At 41.6% G+C, this 21483-nt stretch overlaps 1 protein-coding gene across 3 annotated transcripts in view; it reads right to left on the bottom strand.

Moving 5' to 3' along the window:
• The window catches only part of furina (furin (paired basic amino acid cleaving enzyme) a), a 78458-nt gene extending 58324 nt beyond the window's left edge, over nt 1-20134 (bottom strand). The window contains exons 1-2 of one of the 3 annotated variants that reach the window (XM_061067943.1): nt 20020-20134; nt 11864-12158 (exon numbers count right to left, since the gene is read on the bottom strand). In XM_061067943.1, coding sequence (XP_060923926.1) covers nt 11864-12073 — 210 coding nt within the window. In that variant the 5' untranslated portion in view covers nt 12074-12158; nt 20020-20134. Of the gene's footprint in view, nt 1-11863; nt 12159-16814; nt 16899-19372; nt 19433-20019 lie in introns of those variants that run through there. The other 2 variants (XM_061067944.1, XM_061067942.1) reach the window with 2 other exon arrangements.
• Between the last annotated feature and the right edge of the window lie 1349 nt (nt 20135-21483).

A 21483-nucleotide genomic window follows, 5' to 3' on the forward strand; every position in this document is an offset into this window, starting at 1 on the left:
CAGCCACAATAAAGGAGATGAGCTTCCTCCTCAATAGGAAGCATCAAGAGATTCAATTCCACATACACCTAAAGAGGTGGGGGACGTTTGAGGGGGGGTGGGGGGGACTGTAACTCATTGATGCATAGCTTACATCAGCAATAAAATATTCATGAACATTCGTCTTGAACCCACACACACAAGCAACTGATACTGTAAACAGATGTTAAAAATTCCACTTCCTTTAAACATGGATAGATGACCTAGAAAGAAATGCTGTTTAAGAGCTTGTGTCACTCCACTGTCAAGCTCAAACTAGACAACCTTTAAGGACTTCCATGAAAAGTCACACAGAGACCTGTCACATCAATAAAACAGATATTGTGACATCCTGAAAGAACAAACCCTTTTTCAAACGATGCCAGGAAAATAACTAAACTGTTATCTCTGGTGCATTTAGGAACCATTTGTGCCAAGTTGGCAGGTTACCACAACATTACTGGAAACATTCAGGCACAAATAAGCACCTACTCGGAGTGCAGTGCAGCAGGGAGGGAACAGCCTGCGCAGTGCATGATTGGAAGCACTGAACAGCTCCGGAAAATGAATTCAAAAAGGTGCAACAAAATGCAAGAAAGGAAGACAGAGGGGTTTATTTGTCAACTTGACATTATCAGCCACTTCGAAGACATGGTAGCCCTTAGAACTCGGTGCATTGCAACCCAAGAAAAGCAGAGCATTTTACGTCTTCAATTTAAGCACTTTTTCATTACAAATAATTTTTAGACATTTAAACTTAGTAGTGTCGAAGGTGTGTCGCAGAAAGTCTTGCTTGCAGCCACACACCGCCGCTCTGCTGTGAGAGTCTGGGTCTTGCCTAAATTGTCCACGTGTCACAGTTCACACGAAAATAGACAGTGATCTTTCACCACAGTTCCAATGTCTTCCTGTCGCTTAAGTCACAAACATAAATATTTGCAAAACTTCCTATCTCTGTTTCAAGGTAAAAGCACTCTAGCGTTTCTGTTGACTGAATCCATTCATTTGTTTTAATGAGGGTTTTTATTGTCATCATTGTAGGACCAGAAGATGAACAGCTTCATACTGTAGTGCCCTGGCATTCAGTTGAGTACATGGGCCTTCTTTGATTCAAGGAAATACAGCACACCTCACATTGCAGCTCCGCAGAAGGTGGAACAACAGACATGCGCAAGACGCAGTAGATCAGTGACGCAGTTTAGCTTAGCACAGTCACATTACAAGCATCAGTCACACGTAACAGGCTAACAAGTCAAACCTTTAAAAATCTGTCGGACGTCTGGAATTAATTCTAACTTTGACCCCCCCGACAAGTGTCATTTCTACAACAGATTACCTGAAAACTGTAGTAACAGCCAGGTTGCTCAACTTAAATGATGTTATAATGTTGAAGCCCCCCCTCAGCAAGCCTTGAATATTTGTGAGCAATTCATACTGAAGCCTCAAAGCCAAAAAAAATTATATTTTGGGGTGGCCCTAAAGGAACGGGCACATTTATCACACAGTTTTGCACAAGTTCAAATTTGATCGTCGTGGTAACAAACAGAAACCTGTTTTTCTTCCACTCGCTGTCCTGGAGAGTTTAACTGTGTGAGTGAGGGTGTCACCTGATCTGCAATCTGCATGAAGCATCTCTGCTACAATGCAGCACAACCAAACACCTCAAGACTGCAGATCTGTTACAACTTAGCAGGCCTCCTGTTACAAAGAAAAAAAGAATGACTTGCAGCCTCCATAAACATTTTTTAAATAAAGCTCCGCCCAAATGCTGCATTCCTCCCACAGTGCTGCCTCCATTAGGCCAGTTACAGGCTTTTAAATGTTCACCTGAATGTTTGCATTGTAAAAGGCTTATCAGATCTAAGCGCTTGCCTTTTCAAAAACTGCACAACAAACGACCACTTCCCAGGTCAGCTTGTGTGTGGGAGTCTGTGTGTGTGTGTGTGTGTGTGCAGAGGCTGGGTCGTACAGACCTGGTGGGACAGGAGCGCTCTGTCCTACATGCTCCGTGACATGACACACAAGCCAAAACCAACTGCTTCAGATTGAATAGCAGTGTTGAACAATATGGCTCGCTCCAGCTGCCAGCAACTTAACAATTCAATTTTCTCTACTCAGCCACTGAAGATAACAGATGAATATGTATACGTGAGAGCTTAAGGGCTTCATATTAAACTTTATCATTTAATGACAAACCACGAAGAACATCAGCATTTCTCTTCTTTTTTTTTAAACCTACATAAATTTGATGTAAATTAATTTAGCAAGGACTCAGCAATAATAATAAAACTGGAGGTTGTTGCCCAGTACAACCAGAGTCTTATCTCATGGCCACTGGAGCAGACGGGTAAGTGCATTGTTTAACAGCCCCATTAATTGTCTTCATTCCATAATGTGGTGTAGTCATTTCTCCACTCAGATTAAAAGTGTTAGTGCAGGGATCAAATTTGTTACCCTGCGTTTAAAACCTTGCTTCCTTATCATTTCTTTAGCATACACTGTGACATCCTAATCAAGGACATAAAAACCAACAGCCTTCACCTCTGATAAAACCATTAACACTTCAGTTTAACAGGCAGGAAAAATGCCAAAATTCCAGCAAGAACCAGGGATATTCACTTGGTAGAAATCTTTACACCACCAGAACACGAGGGTGCTACTTTAAATAGCTTTTAATGTGAAAATATTGCTGACATACTTCAGCACACTTCAAGTGGTTTTGAATTCGATGGCTTTGATTAAATTCAAGTATTATGATAAATCGTATTTAGTCGCAAAAAAGTATTGCAGTCTGCAAAGACAGTAGGCGGTTAAAGATCTGAAGAATCCAATACAATTCATAAAACAAATTGATCTTTTACTCTTTTGATCGATCAATTGATATTTTATACCAAAAAAAGAAATGATTAAAACTGTTTTGTACCAACTGTACTTCTTTTTCGTCCGACAATAACAAAGCGGTCAGATCAAAAGAACTACGCAACCCTTCATTTTTTACATTTCATTGTTCCAGTTGAACTTGTTTGGCACTTCGACTTTACCAGAACATCTCTCAGCAGAGAAAACCTCACCTGCATGTTTTTACAGCATTGAATACATTTTATTTAAACAAGTAGGGGGTTGTTTTAAGTGTAGACTTGATGACAAATGTTGCTTTTGATTAGAAAATGAAGAATTCCAACAGACCTAAAAGTTATTTTCAGTCCCAACATTCTTTACATACCTCCACCTTCTAAGTGTGTGTTTGTGTGCACGCGTGTACGTACATGTGCACATACTCATACTTAAAACTTAAAGAGGTGCCTGCCCATGTATTTGCATGTCCCCTCAGCACATCTGGCTCTTGCTACAGCCCCTGTGACCTGTGTGTGGTTCTGCTCCATCCCAGCCCCCATCGCTCCCCTTTGCTGGAGCAGAGTAATGACTGTGCTGCTGGGCCTTTGCTGCTGCAGTTCCCAGGACCCCTGACAACATGGGTGTTCATTCCTTTGCTCTAAGCTGGAGACGGCCTCCTGCTGACCAATTTGTTTTTTTTCCCCCTTCACAATAAGTGAAGCCAGTGGCCTCGTCCAGACATTATGTCATCCTCAGATTGTCTCCAGATACACCAATTCCTATGATGTATTTGTCTTTTGAGGATGTTGCCTTCTACAACACTTGTTCAAATAGTAACAAATGGCTGTCGTCGGCACTGAGGCAGAAAAACATTATTGGTTCGACCTGATGCAGATTCATGGTAAATAATTAACGATGAATTAACACGAATAGCACATACAGGGCTACAAAGTGTTATCCGTGGTAAAGTTATGATGACCTGACAAACTGAGCAGTGAGAACAGATCTCTATGTGAAAGGCATTTCAGATCGTAGCATCTGATTGTCTTGCCCTAACTTTTAGGGGAAAAACAGTGGCCCGGGTATTATGAGGACACCCTTAAGCTTGTGAGTTCACATCTGGCATAAGGAATAGTCTCAACAGGGATCTCCAGTGACCACTTGTGATTAGATCTCCCTTTCTCGCTCTATATGCAAATTAACACAGTCATCATTTGTATTCGCAAAGATCATATGATGTTGTTTTAAGCCCATCTGACAATACAGATGGGTTTGTTGTCAATATGCATGTGTCAGAGGGAGAGTCAGAGACACAGCCTCCATGCAGCTCTAAAAAATAAGATTTTAGTCATTTGAAAGAAAAGAAATGGAAAATCAATACGTGGCGGTCTGCCTCTTAATGCTGCAGTCGTGATGTTTTGCACAAACACGATGTTGAATTAGTATCAATATAAGAATCATAAGACTTCCAAAGTCTGCCGTCAGAGAACTCTGCTGAATACCCACAGGACGGGGCAGAGATCCCACTGTTCATTGGATATGACATTCGGTTCAGGCATGATCAAAATCAGGTGGTATAAAAAAAGAACAGGGTCATAGGCAGATCAAACAAACTGATGGCAGGTCTCTTGTTGCTCAGCTTGCTTTGTAGCTTTAGGGAGTGTGTGTAGGCGTGCGTCTATTGAGTTCCTCTATGACAGTGATGCTGTCTGATAAAATCAACATGCAGGCAAGTTTAAGACATTGTCTGTAGTGTCATTGGTAAAAAGATAACTTTGAGCTGTGTGGTAAGTTGAATGAGCCACATAGGGGGGGTGTGCCTGCAGATGGATATCTCAACCTTGCAGGGCGATAACAGTGACTCTTCTCCAGAGAGGAGCGAGGTTTGTTGGAAACAAAATTTAGATTGGTGGCTAGTTTCTTTTTTAGGAAAACCCTCAGGGGTCTGAAAAGTCTGGCGAGAGAGGAGCCACGTTGGCAGCATTGCCTGTAAATCTCCTCTGTTTATGTAATAGAAACTGTTCCCGACAACTAATTTTGAGGGGAACAGCCAATGAGGAAACTCATTCTGCCGGCCAACCAAATCACTCTTTCACATTCATAGCAGTGTCATCTTTTGATGACACTGCCATGACTATTGACCTTGTCATGACTATTGACAAGGTCTTCCTATAAATTACATTACAATGATTCAAGGAAAGGGGAACACAACGTGAACCATAGGTTTACTGACAGATAAATCACTTTCTTCCTGATGTTTAGCTGCCACCGGAAGATCAATATATGTTGAAAAAAATTCCAAGGATGTGTAGTTAAGCAATTCATGTACTTTCATTTCATATGATCACCAAAGTGATTCCAACATACTGTGTCAGTTACGTTGCTTTAAGGGGTTAATGGTTTAGGGTTTGATTTGGGCTATACTGGCTCCAAAGTCCTTCCTCTCAACACTGAACTCTCCAGCAATCCAAACAGGATAAGTCGATCTCTGCAGTTTATTAACTTTCAAAGAGGAGCATCTGCACTGAGATGAAGTTGGATCTGGTCGGCTTAGTGAGAGAGGCCAGAGGCTGGAATAAAGGGAGTCTCTTTCTCCCATTGACAACAACATGAAACCCCTAAGGCAGTGGGACCAGACTGCAGAGATGCACAAGGCCACTGCTGATAAACCATCCTGAGATGGAAAACAATATGATCCTCTCTGGATGAAAAGGCTGGCCTCTTAATGGGCCCATACCAAAGAGGGGGCCCGAATCCAACAGTTTTCACTGAACTGTGTTTGCTGTGTTATCATTACTGCACTTCAAAGCAGCACCATCTCCAAGGGACATGGTACACTGACTGTATAGGGCTGTGCGCTCTGTTTGGAGCCATCAGCTCTCATTGGCTAAAGTAGGCCAGAGCCACGGCACACAGAGTGGTGTGTTAAAGATTAATGAAGATCTTGCACAAGTAAACCAGCTTACAAAACATGCTTACACATAATAAAATATTTAGAGGTGGCAATCTATAAAGCTAGTGTGTTTGACTCGAGGACCCTGGAAAGGTCCTGTGGGTATAGTAAGTTAGAAACACATCACTCATGAATGGAAAGAGTAATGCTGGTTTCCATCCAAGTGTGTATGGTGTGGTCTGCATATAATAAATGATTAGAAATGCAAAAGGGACAGCACAGGATCGCAAAATTGTCCCTAGACCCTCTTGGGCTGTTCTTATTAAATTAGGGAAGTGTTTTATGTATAGCGATAAAAAGACATTCGTCATACGCGTAAATATCTAGAGTTGTTTGTGCTAAAGGCTGACTTTAAATTATCTGTCCACCATATTTTAAATGGGCTGTGCTTCCCAAGTTTATGACCGTTTTGTGTTTACATTGGAATATCGTAAAACGCATCTTTGTTTTGACCTTCAGTGCAGAAAATACTGCAAATATAAGCCAACACAAATGAGCAATAACTTCCTCTATATCAATGATTTCTTAAAGGAAAAGTTCTCCATTTTCCATGTGGAAATGTATACTGATAGAGCTGCATACATGGTGAGGAAAGTGTGTTATTCATCTCAATGAAGCTGATGTTGAACATGAAAAGGTCAGTTTTTTTGACATTTCAAAAGTTTATTTCCGACTTTCGAGGGTGTTTAGTCTAGTTTCTGCCATATGACACGTTTGGTGGCAATACAGAACAAAACAAACAAAAACAGGAAGCGCCTGTGTGGGACTGCACATATGATGCAGAGCTGCAGCTTCTCTTCTAAGAAACCATCTTCTATCCTGTCAGACGATTTCTTAGCAAATGTCTTCAAAACCCTCGATTTCCCCTGCGGTAAATTGTTTGAGTTCACCAGAATTATGGAGTTCATACCGGCATCCGCATAGTTCGTTTTTTAAGTCACCGTGGTTATACTGTGCAATGACGCTTCAACCAAGAGATGGGCCAGATTAGGGTTTGGCAGTTCACACAATTTGTCGCTGCAGAATCCATCAGTCAAGTCCATAAACAATGACCCATTTCTGCACAACCACACCCTACATGCAGACCCCACTATTAAACTAATACACAACACATAAAAAAAGATTTAACTGAGAGAAAATGCTCCTGTCCATGTTTGACTGAGGGCAAAGTGTGACTGAATGATAACCAGGGTATGCACAGTGGAACTCGATAGAGATCAGACCAAAGTTGAAGGGAATGGTGAATTTCCCAGCTTGATAAACATAAAACTAATTACTGAGAGGGTTCCTACTGGAAATTTCATGAGTATAAATATAGTCTAAAAGGCACCAAGTAACATGCAAATTATGTCATATAATCTGAGGGAAAGACATGAATATAAAACAGAAAAACTGAACTCAAGTTGATGTAGGCTGTAAAAAGTTAAAGGGAAAACCAACCAAATGTGGAAGGAAGAGATTAGAAATTCAGCCCTACACCATATCTTTCGAACTTAAATGAAAATTGTGAAGTAGATTAAAGTGAACTTCATACAGAGGCGGCCTCTAAGTGCAATGCTGTGTCATGAGTTACTGATAGGAGAGTGTCATTCCATGTATTTCATCAGAACTATAGATAATATCCATCTCTCGTGCTCCTCCTTTAATCTTGTGCTGAACAGAATATTAATCATCTTCATAAAAAGTTCAAACCTCTTCTGAAAAGAGAAAGAAATCTGCACATTATGTAGCAGAAATAGGCCAAGATGGTGCCATGCAGTACAGTGAGGGCACAGTACTGCAAGCACAATCCTCCCTTACATGCAGAGCCCTTTGGTGGACCTGGAGAAAAAGCTCTGAAGGAATCTCGTGAGAACAGACCAGTCGTGTGACCACAGCCGTTTTTAATCCACCACCAGTGACAGACACCACTGTTCTGAAGAAGGGAAGTGACACGTTTCTGAGAAACATTTTTACTTGGAAGTGAGCATAGAAACGGTTGTCTATTTATTTTTCACATTTCTTTCAACTGCCTCTGGTCAAGATGAAAAAATATTTATATAGAAAATATTACATTGCGTACTTCTGAGTTTCTTTTTTTTTTTTTACCACGAATGAACACCAGCTATCTGCTTCATACTAGGGGAGGAGGAAGCAGGAAACAAATTATTCTTGGGAAATTATGCACCAGACAACTCTTACACAACATTTCCTCATGTTGCATTTGCTTCTCTGCGGTTGACTTCACCTTTGTTGCGTAATTACGTCCACCAAAGAGGGTACGTTTTCATCAGCATTTGTTTGTCTGTTAATTAGTAGCATTTTACAACAACAACTACTGGATGATGGAAGGATGCAGTATGGGTCAGAACCCATTACACTTTGGTGCAGATCCAGATCAGGTAGTATTCATTTTCAATTTGTTGGTAATTCCTCTACTCCCATCCCACTTTTTATCAAACACTGGTGTAATAAAGGTGCAAATAAACAGGACTCATTACAAATTCTTAAGTTCCCCTTTTAGAATATAAAACCTGCAGCGCAAGACTGATGATGTGGGCAAGAAAGGTCTTTAAAATGTAAAATAACCACCCGGAGATGCAAGATGGCAGTTAATTCCCATTTACCGCTGAGTGAGTCAGCCGTTTCATAATTTTATTACTTTAACTTTTTTTTCTGAAAATGGCCCCATTCTCCTGAGTCAAAGTGAGAGGTGTAATCCATTTTCATATCACATGGTCACAGCAACCTTTTATTTTTTAAACCGAATGTCCACTTCATTTCAGGCACATTAATATTCCTATATGTGGCATCATCTATTGTATCTCAGTTCAAATGAAGGGAAGAAGAGATAAAAGGGGGGTGGACTTTAAAAGCCCCCCTTGAATTAAACAAAGATCACTTGTCGGCATTATCTTTTTCAACCGAGATTCCAGCTGCCTGCTGTGGGGAGAGAACCCAGACCTGTGTGGCTCAGATCAGACAGTGGTGTAAGGCACTGAGCTCTCATGTTGTTGCTATTAAACCTAGCGTTGACAAAATATGTGGACAGAGTCACCTTCATGACAACACGCTTAGTGTATCATGATGTGGGAACATAAAAATCCGACATGTTTATTGTGGAGGTTGTATGGATGCCATAGGGTGAGTGGAGGGGGAATAAAAACAAGCATCACCGCTGTAAACCGTGCCCAGCTGCAGCCTCTGATCCTCCCCTCCAGCTCTCATACCTAACTCAAACACCTGCACACAGTCAGACACAGAGCTGCCCGCACAGCCTCGTAGCGCACGCACACCCTGCCCAGCCACGCATCGCTCAACCCGTACGCATCAAAGATTTGTTTCCTCCCATCTCTAAAGTAATGCCTCAATTTAATCAGTGAACAGAGATGTTTTGCAGCCGTGGCAGCGCAGAACACGAGAGCATCTTTAGTTTAGACGTCACTAGTGGTTATAGCTCACCTTTTCAAAGTTAATGAACTGAGAGAATTCATCAATAACACACTGATGGCTGAACAGATGTGACTGTTCCATATCATTTGCATTAAGGTTTGTCGTGCAGTGTCAGAAAGTCTCCTGAGGCCTGTGTCTATACAGAAGTCAAGGTAAACTGGGGCTGCAACTTAACATTACTCATCAGTTGATTATTTTAGATTTTAATCCCTTGATCTATAAAATGTCTGAACCACTGAAAAAAAAATGGCTTGTGATAGCATCTTATAATGTCTTGCTCGGTTTACAGTAAACAATCCATCCATGGTACTTTATCCATTGTAGGAAAGCACAAAACTTTTACATTTGAGTGGGTAGAATGTGAAACGTTTGGCATCTTTTCCGACATCAGTTATCAAATTGCCATTTATTTTTCTGTCGATTGAAAAACTGATTAATTGATCAACCTTGCAGCTCGAAACTTGATTATGATGATTATTTATGTGATGGTGCACTTTATAAATGTTTTATTTCAACTGTCCAGGAGCCTCCTGAAGTGGAGGAATAACTCGCACATGCACGCAGCAGTTCTCCTCTTTGGCAATGAAAAGGTGCCTGCCTTGTAAATTTCTGCTTGATATTTCAAACTGACTTTTTCATTTGGTGTCAGCAGCCTAGCATGCACCAGAGGATAAACAGTAGGTGATGGGAAAATATCAAGTAGTACAAAATGGTTGCCATGGTTAGTTTGCACAGAATGCATACTGGGTCACATGTTCTGCATTGCTGTGGGTTATAACTTTTTTTCTGACCCACCTTCTCTCTGACACAAAAATGTACTACACATCAGAGATCTGTCTCATGAGGTTAGTTTAATAACAAGGATAACTGGCTGGTGTAAATACCTAGAACATCTGTTTTCGCTCAAGTCCACGTTCCATATTGGAGAGAGCTAAAGGCTAAAAGTGGACATTTTATTAGGCTTTGTTAGAAAGGCCCCTTGTCTGAACCACTGAAAAAAAATCACTGTCTTGTTTTTTTTTTTTTACTTCTTCTTAGTTGTTGGGTCAAACCTAGCCCGTCAATCTCACTCTGGTCAGACATTATAGACCAATTTCTCTCCCTAAAAAGATCATAACATGGTTCTAGGCAAGTTGCTGAGACGAGCCAAACCACACAGCTTCTCAGTTGTGTAAGTACATGGGTGTAATTGTCTGGATTACCCTGTCGTTCACGGCCAATACATAGTTAAAGGATTTAAGTTTGTAGGATTACTCATTAGTCTGCATGCTGTGATTCACAGCACAAATAACATTCCTGGTCAAGACCAGTACAACCAAACCGAACACTGCTCCCTGGAAAGGTGGTGACACAGGGGTTTTAAAAAGGAGCAGCTAGTTCCCTGTTAAGGTTTTGGTGTCTCAATTTGCTAAATAAAATAAAATGCAGATGTGTAATTAGCATAACAACTATCATCAGACACCCATGCATATACTATGCTCATATACCACATTCAGTGCTGTGACAGGCTTTCTGTAATAGGTCTGCTGAAACTCACAGAAGAGTTGATCTTATAAACTGGGTTTTCCCAACTAGTCAGAGAGATTCTAATACTTTGCAACTTCTACATTTATAGTTTGGATGGATATATCAAAATCAAATAAAAATGTATTGGTGTCTTATTCCCTTATTGTGAGGAAGACACTTGGTTAACTGTTGAACACAAGACAGACTTGGCTTTTGACGAGATGATAAAGATAAAGAATGAATTGGCCATTTAGTTTCCACTGGGGTCTAACAGGAAGTCCTAAAATAAAGAATTTGTCACTGAAGCTCACAGGGAATACTTATTGTTATTCATTAAATCCCCCATTCTACCATGCTCAGTTCCAAACTTTTGTGGTTGTACCCTTAAGCTACCATCATGACCAAAAACCAAACACACATGCTTAACATACAGAAAATGAATGAGCAAGGATGGAATAAAACTACTGTTGTGATTTATGAATCAGTCAGAAGAAAAAACATGAAGCTCCTTGCAATACATCCATCACGACACAATGTACCGTATATATATCAATGATATTCAACCACTGACAAGATGTTTAGGCTGAAAATTGGTTTTCACTGCAGATTCCTACCTGACAAATCTGAGAGAAACACTATGATTATTAATACCATTTTCTTAACAATATTTTTGGATGGGTGAGGAATGGGAAACAAGAGAAAACAGAAACAAAGATAAGCATAATGCTCCTGCTGAGCTGTGCTCACCAACAGCTGGGCAAACAGTGTGGCCCAACTAAATGAATTTTAAAATTATACAGAGGCATCATAAAAACACACAACTCAATAAATATAAATGAGAATATCTGGGTATTGATGAGAATATAAAAACAGAAATGAATAATTAATCTGATATTTGACACATCAATAGGACACACTGTAAAAGAGCAGAAAGCTAACCTCATTATATGCAACCGTTAGAAAGTCGATGAGTGCATAATCAAAATGGAGGCAGTTATATGTTCACTTTGTAAGACTTGTAGTCTGAACTCAGCACTTCGACTTCCTCATCATCTCTAAACCTCATACGACTGCAAATGCAGAGAAAAAGAGTTTTACAAAATGCCGCTTTTTACTTACATGTCCGTAATTGATGAACCCATGTTTACTGGCAATTCGATCAGCATCCTCCTGACCTCCAGGTATGTGGACGGCCCATGTGTTGGTGTAGACCTTCTGACCCAGCGCTGGTCCCAGCCCAGAAACCAACAAAACTAACAGAGGCCCGAGTAGCAACTCCAGCAGCCCGAGCCTGCGGCCTACAGAGGGGGATGGAGGGCCAGAAGCCATGGGTTCTCCAAGTGCAGCACAGTCTCTGAGCACACGATATGTGCAGGTGCACAGGGAGACAACGAAGGGCACAGTCACAGCTCACCTGACAGGAAACAAGAGAGAAGAAGACAATGAATCATCACATTTAAACAACAGCAAGGTTTACGAAGCCGGGTGAAGATTCCACTGTTTAACCATTCCTTCGGATCATCACGACCATATATACAATACAATACAAGAGAAGCCTGTATAACCTTGGCATGTCAACATTCACATTGATACTATTCTCATGGGGACAAACAAGAACACTAAGTCCAGATTGGATGTTTCGTTTCTCCCTTTGTAGCTGCTCCCATGTTGGGGGGTATAAGATCAGATACAGAGGAGTAAACGTAGTACAACGCATTAAATAATGCATTCGTCCGTTCTGTCCATGTGCAGAAACAGCCACCCCACCAGTAGTTTTGAGCAGGCGTACGACAGGCCAGCTAAGTACAGGCATTTGAGAATCCCACAGGAAGTAGTGAGCGGGACGTCAAGCCCGGACCTGATGTTGTGGTCAGACGCACAGCAGCAAATGTTGGCCCTGACACTCATGGGAGGATACAGTTAAAAAAAAAAAAAGGCTTACGAAAGGAAAATGCTTAGGTATAGTAGGCTGGCAGAGGAGGTGGAGAAGTGCGGTTGGAAAGCTAGACTACGCCCTGGATGCTGAGGGATCACAGCGGAGTCAGACTCACTAGAAGGTGAGGCAGCCACTCGAGGGTGGAGTTTGAATGCCTGAGGCCATAATGGCAGCCCACCGAATGACTGCAGCCAAGGGGAGAACATGCACGGTGAAGGGGAGACAAATGTTCACCTAAAAAATACTGAGTGTGGGTATCGTAATATGCTGACGATGTGTTTTCACCAAGCGATAAAACCCCCCCACAAATGTTAAAACACAATCTCATGAACAAGACAAAGTATTATATCATATGATCGTGCAGTACCCGGAGTGCTAGGGCACAGAGTTCAGCTCATGATTAAATTGTTTACAGATACAATTTTGCCTCTAAAAAGATATTCCTCCGAGTCAGAAAGGTCAGCTGCACCAGGAGTCTGTTCAGAAAATGATCCAAAGAGCCAACTCTATTATAGCCCCGAGTTTAGTGGACTGCACTGAATACAGTGCTCCCATTCTGTGTTTTCTCCTGTATGCAGTCTCATTTGTTATCCCAATTCCCGTCGACTGTGGGACAGGGTTTCTCCGATCATTTTGCAGGTGTAATAGCCCTCCGATAATGACCCTGTCTCCCAGGTTAGCCATCCAATGGAGAAAATTGACAATTTCAAATCACTGTGCCATCCTGCCACACTCAAGCTGTTCAATGTTTCCCCGGGAAAATGTGTTGTGAAGCATGAATGTTGTGTTGTCAGGGGTGGCTGGGGTTGTTTGTTACTGGAGTTTACCATTACTACATCATTTCATTTTGCATAACCAATAGCACTCAGTAGAGCGCCTTCCTCGACCAAGGCCAAACAGTCCCCTTGAATTTATATTAAGCTAAATCAAAATTGCAAACTCATAGATTTCAGTTCTATAAAAAGTGCAGATTTTTTTTCCCCCAATTAGGATCAATGAGATAAAATGACCAAAAATGCTGCATCACCCAGAGCGAACCAAAATTCAACGGGGCCTTCTCTGACCCACATCGTATCCTTCCACCAAGTTGTGTGGCAATCCGTTCAGTGGTTATTGCATAATCCTGCAGGGAATCCAACAAAGGAAAATATATGAAAATATAACTTCCTTGGCAGATTTAATGAGCAACACATTTCTTGAACTATTCAAGCTACTGTATTAAATGACCATAAATGAAGAGGAGCACTCCTTTTTTCAAACTAAAGTCAATATAATTAGTGACATAAAACTGAATTTATAATTCATACATAAAACACTTTGATCGTGACTTGGAAAATTAGACGCACAGATCTGGTCTCTGGCTTCACAGCTGCCGTCTCTGCTCTATTTGACCAGATAGTCAGATACTTGAACAACACAATGTACACACTTACACCAATTTGTGGGAAGACAATAAGGTGGAGATCGTTTGCGTCACTTGCTGCCAGGTGCCATATTCTCTCTGTTTGCTAAGTCAATTTGCTTTTATACTCCAATGCAACTTTATTAGGTACACCTGTACAATGTAATAAAATCCTGTAACGCCACCTCTTACTACAAACTCAAATCCTGGAATTACATAAGTTACATTTATGCAATTTCAACAATGTCACCAAACATGATAAAACCAGACTTTATGGCGGAGCAGTTATGTTTGATAAGATTGTGCAGGTACAATTATAATTAGGTGCAGTACTTATAGCTTAACACTCTGGAATATAAATATTCAATTTTAGCGTGAATGTGAGTGACTTATTGTCCGAGGATTGCTTTTTGAAAAGAAATGGACGGAGTAAAGGCTGCAAATAAGTTGTTTAACAGAGTGTTGCATTATGGTTTGTTTGCAGTCTTTGCCTGACACAACTGTCAGACCAGAGCAGGCAGTCCAGCTCATTTACATCTACAGTACCTGGCCAGGAAGATGTTCTGCAGCTCAGCTAGCAAGTGTTTTCTCACCACCTATAGTTGAGTCTTTCAGAGTATATAAACAACCGTTCTGTCAGCCCAGTTCCTGAGGGCTGGTCTAACGAGTTTCCCTGCTACGAAGAAAATAAATAAAGCCATGACATGCGAGAAAAAAAAGTTCTGAGCGTCTTCCATCGTCTTTACAGCAGAAATGAAACTGTGGGAACATCTGTCAAACAGCCCAAATCTACAGCCGTCACAGATGACGAGCTTAAAAAGTCTGAAAAATGTTAAGCCTGAGAGGAAATAATTCAGAGAGAGGAATGAGAGCGAGAAGAATCGACTTGCTACTGTCTCTCAATCAGCTGACTAATGACTGAACTCACTGAGAAAGTGACCTGCCTACAGACATCCAGCCGGAAGAAAAAAATAAATTGGTAAGCAGCCAAACTGTGTAACATTGTCAGATGGCTCTGTGAGGACAGCAACATCTCAATCGATTCACTATAAGCCTTGTTAGACACTTATTGTGTTCAGTGCCATCAGGCGCCAACATGTGAAGGATTACCTCCATGATGGTCACTTCATGAATCAGCACATCTGTATGCCGTCTCTTCTTGCTCTGGACTAATTGGACTGTGAAAAACTATAACTCTGTTTTATACTTTAAAAATGATGTCGCTCCATATGCTGAGAGCGTAGTTGAAGTCGAGGATGCCTGGTTTCTCCTTAAATGGTTAAATTTAGCTTTATTCATTTACCTTTTGGATTGTTTAAGGTTTCTGTGTAACAAAAGAAGTACACACCAAGATTAAAATATATCTATTCTAAGTACCACATTTATATCAGTCTATGCTGCTTCAACCTCCAGTGGTCAAAGTTTGAAAGACTTTCTACACAAAGTGCTGTCTGCTTCATCAACACATTTATAACTGGCAGGCTGGCAAGAAAGGTATTCACCTGATGCATCAACTTAACTAGAAACAGACGCATCAACGGAACACACAACTGATAATTACCTAATAAATGATTATCAATTTTTCACAGTAATTTTTGTCAGCTGAACAAATCCAATCTTTTATTTGTAAAATGAATTCAAAAGACTTTATAAAAGCCCTGAGGCCAACCTCTTAGATTAATTTGTACCTACATATAGAGCTTGTTTATGGTTAATAGGAGTTACTCTTCTGTATTTCTTTACATTTAAATGACAATAGGAGCTACATTTTTTTACACTGAGATTTGACAAAAATATAAAGCAATCAAATTATATTGAATTTTCCAATCTTGATTAAAAAAACTATGTTAAAACATAATTCCCATGCAAACCTTTAAATGTCACAAAAACGTATGTGTAGCTTCTTCATTAGCCGCAGATACCAGATTTAAAAAAACACATGTAGACAGCCCTGAAATGTTTATAACAAAAAGAGGCCCTGTTTGGTCAAGCGCAATCCAAATCAATATTTAAAACCCTTGAACCCTCCGCAATTAAAAGAGGCATGTGCGGAGCTGATAGAAATGTTAAGCTATGGACTCAATTTAAAAACTGCTGAGGACTGAAGATAGTGTGTTTTTTTTAGACCAATAACCTCAGGTTGTCTCAGCAAAGTAACAATTAAAAGTCTGAAGGATTGAGACCGCCCTGCTTCAGAGTGCTGTGGCGCAGCAGTACTGGTAATTTGCCTTCTTGGCAAACAACAAGCTTTACAGGTCTCTCTGGCTGTGAGCTGACATGACAAGTTGCTAATCCATGCCAGGTGATTTAAGCAGTATACATTAATCCCACAGACACCTAGTAATGGGAAACTTAACATTAGAGACGAAGTATTAAAAAGTGTAAATTAAAAGTCAGCAGCTATGTCTTTCAATTGGGAAATAAAGACTCAAATCACTTCACAGCCTTTTAGTTCTTCCTTCCTGCTCAGTTAAGCCTATTTTATTTAAACACATGAAATTAAAAAGAGAGGATTTACAACAAGACTAATTACAGCTTTAGTTTTTGTTTTTTTTATCATTAGTTTTAACCAATGCTGAAAAAAGGACGATCGCTCCCGTCTAACTTCTTCTTTAAACCAATGCTGTTCAAACTGTTTGCTTGTTTTAAATATTTGTTTAAAAGTCCAGTGCACAATGAAAACAAACCAACAGGGCGGATAAAGTAAATCAAAGGAAACAATTGTCACTCACTCTGTCCTCTGTGGTTTGATTCTACAAGTACACACAGTGTGAGCGTGTCTCGAGCTCTGTCTGATCTCCACACTGGCTCTGGTTTTAAGCACAGACACCTGTGACCTCATCCGGGAGCTCGACCACTCAGTTTGCTTAACGTCAGCGTGAAAACCGCACGCCAAGGCACAACCACTGCCCGCCCACTCCACTGTTGGCGAGACACAAAAGGAGACGCCAACTGTCGCACTGAGAGTGGTCTTTAGCGGTACCACAGTGAATGACACCATATGTCAGACTGCGATAACAGAGATTATAATGGGAACAATACAAAAGGCAAATTATAATTAGCCAAGTGTCATTAGGCCCAAAGGATAATACCAGCCTCATTACCAAACCCATCAGGACGTTGTAACAAAGGAAACTGTTTACACATCATCACTTTATTATTTACATTTTAATGAGATTAAACCAACTCGCATTGAATTTAGCCCACATGACCATTTGCTCCACACTCAGATATGTTGTAATTACGGCCTCACATTGAGACACACGTGAAATCAATATCTCAGTGCAGGCGCACTCAAACAGCCCTCGGAGTGTATTTGTGAAATAACAACCAATGTGTGTGGCAAGGAGAAAAAAAAAAAAAAAAAAAAAAACAATATTGATCCTAAGGTAATTCATTAATGTGTCATAAGCCAACACTCAAATCACACTAGTGTTCCCTGATATAGTGCACAAGTGGACAAGAACAACACAATCTAAGATGATAAATTGGGATGTAGAGAGGCGCTTGCATGACAGATTGGCAGTGTAACACGGGGTTTATCACCATTACGCCCACACGGTCCTCACACACAGCAGCGAGCAGTAAAGGGATACACACAGAGACAAATTAATATCTGCTAAAATTCCTTTACGTGTCATCATAAATCCAGAGGCAAAGAGTGAAGGCACAAACGCTCATGTGCATTAAGTGTTAGCTGCTTCACTATCATTTCTGCAAGTGAGCTGTAATATTTATAGCACCTTTTAATCGTAAACTCCATTTGATGTTTAATGACTCGACTCTCCAAAAGACCTAATTAGAGCACTTGCAAACAATCACTAAACCTCTGGTGTCTGCTGTTCCCTTTTATTTTTTTTTTAACAGTCCTTTGTTTTTTTACCCGCAACTACTTTGTCCCACTTCCTGCAACAAAGTCAGTATTAATGCTTCAGAATCTTACTTTTCCCCCTGGCTGAGTTCCTTTTTCCAAAGATAAGAACAATAACATGTGTGAACTCCATTAAGGAAGCTCTCAGGGTGAGGAAATTCCTGCTCGACTACATGTCATCGTGCTGCACATGGAAACCACCAGACTGACACGTTCACTTACAACAATTTGCTTCGTGTTTCAGAGAACAGTTTGTTTTCCTTCGGTTGCATGTACCTGCACGATAGAGGATCTTTAGCCTTGTTCTACTCGATCCATACTAATCATTATTTCCTCACCAGAGAGGTTAAATGACAGTGTTGGGTTTAATCGAAGCAAACACACCAAACACAAGCAGGCCTCCTCATATCGGAGCGCAACATCTGCTGTGACATCCAGTGTTAGGTTACACTACTTTCTCACATTATGTGCTCACACGAATTCAGAGGATGTTTCGTCAAATCCTCTTTATCGCTCTTCTTGAATACTCTCTTCTCATTTTGCTTTGTTTTTCCTTCCCTTTTAAACTTGATAAGTTACTTTTGGACCAAACACCGAAGCAAATCCCTTGTGTGTTGAACAAGAATTAAAATACAAGAACTGCTACAACAATTAAAAACAACATCAGTCGGAGGGGATTAATCATTCTCAAGTCAAGTTCAACGACAAAAATGGAGGTGCAGCCGACTCCATAATTACAAATGTTTGATACGTTTTCACATTAATACAGGTTGTTTCATGAGATCAAGAGTGTGCAAGCATCAAATGCAGGCGTCAGACCAATTACTTCTCATTCCTAAGCTCAACCACAGCGTACGAGCCGCAGCCTCCACCGTCAACACTGACTTTTCACATGACGTACATACGTTCCGTCAGATCAAGAGTGTTCAAGGTTCAAAATTCAAAGTCAGAAACAGAGGATAAAGACTCACTAACAACCATTAAACAGCTGGTCTTCATGTGGTGCATCTATAACTCCTCAGGTCAAAGTTCAACCAGTAAGTAAGTGCAACAGCCTCCATGATGACACCAACTTTTCACAGAACAGCAGTTCCATCCACCGTGACCCTGCAGTCAGACTGAGACAATCACAACAACAACAACAAACAGCTCATGTTCATGTTGCAAACCACACGTGGACGGATAAAGTTGTTTCCAATCGATTACGTCTCATGTCAAAGTTCATCCTTACGTGCCACAAGCTCCAGGATCGCTGCTTATAGAGGAACGAACAGTGTGAGGAGGAGACAAGCAGAAGGAAGCTGGAGGAGCTCAGGAAGCTCAGGAGGAGCAGGAGGAGCAGGAGCAGGGGAACTTGTGCCCCTCAGGCCTGCAACACTTCCAACATCAGCTGACAGCCGGGGGGGGGGGGGGACTCACCTCACAAGTTGAGTCCGTGACAACAACACGCAGTCCCACTGTGGAGCTCGGTCTGTCCCTCCGTCGGTCTGTCTGCGCGTGTGTGTGTGTGTGTGTGTCTGAGCGGCGGTGACTTCCTCCTCCTCCTCCTCCTCCTCCTCCTCCTCCTCCTCCTCCTCCTCCTCCTCCTCCTCCTCCTCCTCCTCTCAAATATTTCGGGAAACTGTGCCGCGCCGCGATGAAGCTCGACGCGGCCGCGGCGTCGCTGCTTGTCGGCGGACCCGCTCCGTCTCACAGGTGCCCCCCCCCCCTTCCTCCTCCTCTCTTTTAGGCTGTTTTCTCCCCTCGTCCCCTCACGAACTACCGGGACTTCCTCCTCACATGTCCCCCCTCGCTCCCAGCGAGCTGCGCGGAGACCACCAGCCACAGAAACCGGACGCGGCGCAGTCGACGTCAGCTCGGCATGTGTGTGTGTGTTTAAACCCCTTCTTCCTCCTCCTCCTCTTCCTCCTCCTCCTTTCACACAACCACTAACACACAGTAAACTAACAACCGCCGGGATCAATAACACAACACAGCGTCCCGGGTCCCTGAGTCCCGGGTCGGAGCTCGGTCAACTCGCAGCCCGGACAAGTGAAGACACAAAGCTGGAGCGGAAACTTACGAACCTTCCTCCCGCATGCTGCTCGGCCCGCGGCTCGCTGGCTGCCCCTCCCCGCGGCTTCAGCACCGACGGCGGCTCGGCTCGACACAAACACCGACCCCGGAGAACAGCTGGCTATAAATAGTCATGATAGCCCTCCGGTGCACAGCCGAGTGGTCCAAGCGAGCCCCAGGAAATACGTCACCGCCGCGGCCAGAGCCCAGAGAGGAACACCTCCTCGCGGAGCTGCGGCGCTGCTGCACCGCCACCTGCCGGCCACACGCGGCGCAGCAGCCGTGGCCTCAGGGCCAGGCCTGTCTGTCAAATGTTTATCATAGTGAAGAACAGAGTGAGACGTGTCCAGTAGAAGGCTGCATGGCAGGACACATCACAATGGTTGTGTGTTTATTGTGTGTCGCTTACTGCAGCACTTCTCAGATGGGGTCGCGACGACCTCTGAGATAACAGTATCTGTGCTTGCCAACATGCACCAATAGAAAAACGTATTACTCAGAATAGAAACTGTAGAAACTGAGCACCTATATTTACATTTACACAAAATGTGTTAATATTCATCAAGTGCTATATATTTGGTTATATTTGTTTGTTTCTTTTATTTATAGTCCATGTTTAAACTTTAAAATATCAAGCCTCAGTTACATGTTTTTACTCTCTTTAACATAAGGGATTGAAAACATCTTAGGAATCATTGGAAAAATATGCATATATACATAATCATCAACAATTGGTGTCGGCTTCTGCTCACAAGAATCCACAGGCTCTAGAATCCAGTGTGTTCAGACTTGCACATACAACTGCACATGACATCATTTGCCCACAGCCGCCGTTAACTTACCCCTCTGCTGGAATAATAATACTCCTTGGTCCCACATTTTATACATATCATACAGTTTGTGAAAAAAATCCATTTGCTTCTGTTAAATATGATTAAATACACCAGACTTTAGAGACTCATCACAGAATGTAAAAAAGTCTGTTTGTATTCAAACAGACAGAAAATACGACGACAGGTGACATTTCTGTAATGAAACGTTCAAACTGCACGTGGCTCCTATAAGATGGAAGATTTCAATGGAGAGCACAAAGCTTGATGTTACAGAGGTGATAAATAAATGCGGGGGGGATTCCAAGGGTCTTTTATAGATGGCAACATCTGTATTCAAATGTTATCCTCCTTTGAGGGAACACAAAGCGTTTCAAGTGGTTTATGGTGCTATTATCCTCCGTAAATACACATTGTGAAGCTCAGTGCCTATAGTTACAGCCGTAACATATCATTACAAACTTGTTTGTTTGATCACAAGGTTAAAATTTGGCTGTAAATTCTAAAAAGCCTGTTCCTCTTTCAAATAAACATTAATCAATGCATTGCTTCTTCAGATTGCTCTTACAAAACAACAGCATACACAGTACAGCTACATACAGTGATTTAAATCGTTCCAGGAGGATAACTGAGATAAAAGTGAGG

Source organism: Limanda limanda, chromosome 3 (genome assembly GCF_963576545.1).
Source record: "Limanda limanda chromosome 3, fLimLim1.1, whole genome shotgun sequence".
In the NCBI taxonomy this organism is placed as follows: Eukaryota; Metazoa; Chordata; class Actinopteri; order Pleuronectiformes; family Pleuronectidae; genus Limanda; species Limanda limanda.